Consider the following 5,841-nt stretch of genomic DNA (forward strand, 5'->3'; position numbering starts at 1 on the left):
CCGCAGCCGGCCTGGTGCGGGCGCTGTGGGCGCTGTGGGCGCTGTGCGCTGCGCGCGGCGCTCCTGCTCCCCGGCGGACGCCCGGACGCCCTGCAGATAAATGCAGTCGCCTTCCTCGAGAGCGAGCGAGGGCGGGCGAAGCGGACGCAGACGCCGCCTGTGACAGCGGCAATCCCCTGCGCCCCACATCACATTTGTCTGCCACAGCAGCAACAACAGAGGAGCGAGCGAGCGAGCGAGCAGGAGAGCGGAGGGAGGGAGCGAGGCGGGAGGAGGGGAGCTGAGCTCGGCGCGCGCCGGGCTCCGCGTCGCAGGCTGCGTCTGGCTGGCGTCCGCCACCCCGGGCTCGTCGCCCCGCTGCTCGCTGTGCGACGCGGCCGCGGGTGCTCGGCAAAGAGCAGGCGGCCTCCGGGGGAGCGCGCGTGGGCGAGTGGCCGCGGACACTCTGGCCTCGCGAGGGGAGCCACGCCGCGCCCTGGTCCTCTGGCCCCGCGGGCCGCCCCAGACCGCTGGAAGTTTTATTTGCAGCTGGGAGCCCGCGGCGGATGGTGGGACTCTCCGGCCCTGTGCAGTGTAAGTGCCTCCGGCGGGCGGGCTGGGTCGGCGGGCGGACGAGCGGGCGAGCGGGTGGCGGGGACCGGCCTCGGGCTGGGACTGTTAATTACCATTGCGATGACCGTCAGCTTCGTTTGGATTAATTCGACCGAGAAGCTGGCTCTGGGCTGAACTTGACGCTCAGCTAGAGTAGGACCGCCTAGCAGGGCAAAGAAGAGCATCGCGGTTTCTGCAGTCTGCGATGACACTGAACTTCGCGGACAAACCAAGACAGAATTTTCCCTCTTTTTATTTCTTTTTCTTTCTGTCCTCTTTTTTTTAAACATTAGGAATTTTAAATATTCCTGCATTCTCTTTTTATTTTATTTAATTTTTTTTTTCATGAAAGGAGATTAGAAAGATGAGCATGTCTCCTTCGACTAAACAACTGGACTAGGTGCCCACGGTGTGTTTGGCAGGTGGCTCCACACCCGCACGGTGGGTTTTTAAAACTGGAAACGAAAGGCTGGTTCTCATGCTGGGCACCTTAGTTCTAGGAGCAAGACGAAGAATCCTGACTTGGTACCGGACTGCCACTTGGGTAGGGATCCTCTTAGCTGCATCCCGGCTCTGTGTTCCCCAGCCTGACAACTTTCTCCTTATCCTTGGGTATCCGCGGGTGCTTTGATGGGAAACCCCCGAAAAGGACGCGCAGGCAGCTTCTCGGAGCCAAGCCTCTTGCCAAAGGCAAGTCCCGAGCTTCGCAGCCGGGGACACCTGGGCAGCATCGCCTTTGCGGTACTTCAGTGCACCGCTGGCCCAGTCACCCTGGCCCTCCGGGTGTTTCCTTCGCAGTCCGGACCGGGTTACGCCCGCCTGTTCAGAGCCCAGTGCAGAATGTAGTGCTCCGTAGCTCCCGCCGGGCGGAATCCAGACCCGAGCTTTAGCAGGAGAATTTATTACGTTTTGCAGAAATCCCTCAAGGAAAGTTCTTGTGGCTAGTGGATTCCTGGGACCCGCCGTTTACCATCAAGGCGAATCTAGAAAGTCCAGGTTGGTTGGCATGTTTACACCCGCTCCCCGGGTGAACCTTAGCCTGACTGGGGTGATTTAAGCAAATACGGTTAGGTTGGCATAAGGCATTTAAGCCCGGCTTTTGAAACTGTTTTTTCTTTCTTCTTTCTTTGTTTTTTTTTGCAAGGTCAGTTAAGCTTTGGAAAAGTTTTGAGTGTTTTGATTCCGGGCAGTAGGATGTGAACCAGGACTGTTACTAAAAATAGCCGCATTCCCTCCCCCCTCTTCCCCCTAGGCTGTTAGAGCTCCGAGGATTTGGCCAGAGCCCTGGAGCGCTCAGCCTTCCTAGCCCCTTGCAAAGGGGAGAGCAGAAATCGTTTGAATTTGGCTTTCCTTCAGAACTGGGCACCACAAATCCCAGCGTGCCCCAGCGTGACTGGTGCTTCCTGGGAAAATGCACAGACTGAAGGTTGAAAGGAATTATCTAGTATTCTCTGGGAAGAGCCCCAAAGCCAAGGAGTGAAGACCAGGGGAGCTGGAGAGGCCACTCCAGACCAACTTCATGTCCTTAATGTAACTCTGAGCCCTCTTGAATTTTTAACTTCGCTTCCCTTAATTAATCTGCCCAGGGCCTGTATATAAATGGCTGTCCACAGCTGCTGCAAATTGATTTATCTCCCGATAAAGGTCGGGTTGCTGACCAAAGCATTCTTTATACCTTCTGTGAGAACTAAAATGTGTTTTACAGGATTCCGCCCCCCCCCCCAGTCTCCTCTTCCACATCTGTACCGTTTTTTTAAGTGCACTCAGTGTCTCTTATTATCATTCCCCTCCTTTCCATAGATCTGGGTGTATGCCCAGGGAGTCCACACTCCCCAGAATACAAATCGAGCAGCTTCTCCTTGATGAACGGTTTGTTAACGTTAGGGGCCTCCTTTTAGCTTATGGTAGCACTCTGTCTTGACCATGCAAGTGTCCAGCTTCCCTGCTCAACAGTTCCTTAGAAAGGGTCAGCACACACTATTGTTTCTTAAGCCTCCAGAGCCCCGGTTTTGGTGTTTATGTCAGTTGTTTGGTGTTTATTCCCACTGCTACTTATTTCTCCCATATTAATTCTTAAAGTGCTGTCTAGTTTTAGCACTGTGGTGGCTGTCAACGAAGAGAGAGAGATGGGCTACGTGGTTTCATTTTCTTTTTCCTATTGTTTTTTTAAAGAGCTGCAAGAGTCTCATATGCTGTTAACTAGAATCTCAGTTTGATCCACGTTGTTTATGTTTATTTAATTTTCCAGCCAGAATAGGTATTCAGAAAGCCACACTGTTCCCTTATTATACTGTATTTTGCATGTGATGTTTTATTAATTGATTCTTTAGAAGACAGAATCCCAACAAAATCACCAAGGAATCATTCTGGGTACATGGAAATTGCCGGGTTTTTAGCTAAGCCCACGCTTAGAGAAGAACTTCATGAACTTCGTATTAAATACATTTGTTTAACCATTAATTACAAACTGTGTAGATGGCATCCCCTTTATTTGAAAAACTAGGAATTGTGTGGGAGAATTTCAGCCTGCGATTTTGCCAGTGTCTGGTTCTCATCTGATAAAAGCAGCAGTGAGAGCACCTGGATTTTTTTTTTCCCTCCAGTATTTGGACAACTGCAAGCAGACCAGAAGCCTCTGAGATGATATTTTTCTTTGTTGACTAGGTCTGTCTCACCACCAGGACCTGCTAATAAAGACTTGGTTTTTAAAATGGTCTCTGAAAGGACCTTCCTAATAAGAAGGATTCTGCCTTCAGCACAGTGGAAGCTGCACTATTAAGTGACAAGTTTCTGGAAATAGCAGGACAGCAACCTCTGAGCTCTGGACTACAGCTTTGTAACACTTACTCAATCCTTCTTAAGCATTGCCCTTGATGTTAGCGTCAGCAATGAGATTTCCCATCGAGGTGTTAGCCTAAATATTTTTGGGTAAACTCTAAAAATTGTAAAGACCCTCACAAATGTCAGGTGCCATTATAATTTATTTTATTGTAAAATAGAGGCTTATCCCCCACACCCTTTTCTTTTCTTTTTTTTTTTTTTAAACATTGAAAGGGGATCACGAGAAAGCAATGCTTCCATTAAGAATGCTGGTCAGTGGTTGTCAGTTTAGGACATTCTTCACTGTCAAATCCTGTTTCTCACTTCTTTGATATGAACATCAGCTGACAGGCCCTGAATGCAAAGCCTTCTTCATTGAGGTTTTATGCAGGCAACATAGCCCTCCATAGCAAAGCAGTCTGAAAAATTGGCACCTGCACAATTTGCATGTGAAAAAACCCAAGTCAGTTGCATTTTGCTGGAGTCTATTACTGTAAGTTATGTAAGTGCAAAAGGCTATTTATTTGTTGATGTTTGGCTGTCTAAAGGTTATTTATTATATGGATACCTTATTCATCATATGGTGATCTTTGGTCGTTATTGATAGCAAAAGCAGGACAAACTGAGTTTTTGATTTGTAAAGTTATTTATTATGAGGTGGGGTCATTTAAGCCATGAGCTTACAAAAGTCATTTAGATTCAGTTAAAATTTTTAAATGTGCTTTGGAAGAAGGCTTTGAGAACAATCTGCTAAAAGTTGAGTGCATGCATGCAGTTAGGCTAACAGGAGTACCGGTTGACAGCAGTCCAGCATTTTAATAGTTATGGACTTCAGAACCAATTCAAAGTCCCCAAGACCATAGGCAAACATTTCAAACTTCTAAACTATGTGTGTGGGGAGGTGCTGTTTCCACTCATTTTGCTTGTTAAATTGTAGTTGTTACCTATATGACCTCTTCAGAATTGTATTTGACCCCCTTTGTATAAACCAACAGACACATGTTAAACCAACTACAGAGACCTTTGTGAAGCCGGGACTATTGTCCATCAAAGGGGAGATTTTATCCAGAGTAAGATACTATTACTACCTACAGAGACACCTTCTGAGTTCACCTTTCTACAGCCATTAATATAAGAGTTCCTAAATAATGTTTAAAGAACAGTGAACATTTTATTAAAGCAAACATTAGTTCAGTTTAATGGAGGTAATTGTAAGCGATAAGAGAGAGCGGGTTATCTCTGCGCTGTCTAAACAGAAGGAAGCACCCTGCACCATTTCCAGTAGCCATCTGTAGAAGAGAAGGGTTTGCACCTGTCTGTCCCCACTAATTATAGATTAAGGCCAAAAAGAAATGAAATTCAAGGAGGTTTTCAGCTAATGAAATCCATACTGATTTTACTGTAAATGTGTTTTATGTAAAGAGGAGGATGGCTGAGTTATGAGGAAATAAATCGCTCTGTAGCTGCCAGGCACTTGGTTCTGGAGCACAATTCTGCTGCATTAACCTTTGATATTAAAAAAAAAAATAAAGACGGCAACTCGGACATGGGTGGTGGCCTTTGTTTGGCATCCATAGTTACAAGTTAGTGTGCAGCACTGGGCTCAGCAGCCTGGAAATGTGCAGGACAGGAGCTCAGACGCCAGCCATGGCTCCATATTCTGAATTGCAGATGAAGGGAGGTCTTGGGTTAACTTATGCATGGAAAGATTTTTTTTTAAAAAAAAATTAGAAAGCTTTTTCCCCCCTTTTCTGCATTTTCAGCTTCACATCCATGAGAAATTAAAGCGAAATGACTGAGGAATGCATCCTTCAGTGGAAGGTCACACGAATGCCTCCCACATCTGTTTATAGCAATTATGAACATAATTAACATAAGAATTACAAATGAAATAATGACAAGCTGAGCAATGAGATATTATGCCATAATGGTCATATGTTGGAATTCTCACATTATAGCACACTAGACTTCACATACTCAAAGAAAGAAAGAAAATGCTAGATTTCTATCTGAATTAATGTTTCAAAACTTATCTGCCTGGGGCAGATGGACTCCTTGCTTTTACAAGAAGGTAACCTATTATTAAGAAAAGGACTCATTGAAATTAAAATTTTGATCCAGCTTGGTTGCTAAGTTGTCTGTAATTATAGGTACCACTTTCTGGTGGTTACTCAGCCCACAATAATAATTCTTGATTACTCTATTGCTTTGGTTTTTAATTTTGATTTTCTTGAGACAAGATCTCATTCTGTAGCCCAGGCTGGCCTAGTATTTATTCTAGAGCTCAGGCTGGCCTGGAACTCACAGTGATGTTCCTGCATCAATGTGCTGAGTGTTGAGATTACAGGGGAGGGGGGAGGTCACCACACTGAGCTTGTGTGTGTATGTCTCTCTCTCTCTCTCTCTCTCTCTCTCTCTCTCTCTCTCTCT

General features: G+C 46.3%; 1 protein-coding gene across 2 annotated transcripts in view; it reads left to right on the forward strand.

The window, feature by feature from the left end:
- The first annotated feature begins 398 nt into the window (after positions 1–398).
- The window catches only part of Runx1t1 (RUNX1 translocation partner 1), a 145,602-nt gene continuing 140,159 nt past the window's right edge, over positions 399–5,841 (forward strand). The window contains exon 1 of one of the 2 annotated variants that reach the window (XM_013351872.2): positions 399–573. Coding sequence is in view for 1 of the 2 variants with exons in the window: in XM_026786665.1 (XP_026642466.1) it covers positions 546–573 (28 nt within the window). In the remaining variant the exon portion in view is untranslated. The remainder of the gene's footprint in view (positions 574–5,841) is intronic. The other variant, XM_026786665.1, reaches the window with a different exon arrangement.

Source organism: Microtus ochrogaster, linkage group LG5 (assembly GCF_000317375.1).
Source record: "Microtus ochrogaster isolate Prairie Vole_2 linkage group LG5, MicOch1.0, whole genome shotgun sequence".
Taxonomy (NCBI): domain Eukaryota; kingdom Metazoa; phylum Chordata; class Mammalia; order Rodentia; family Cricetidae; genus Microtus; species Microtus ochrogaster.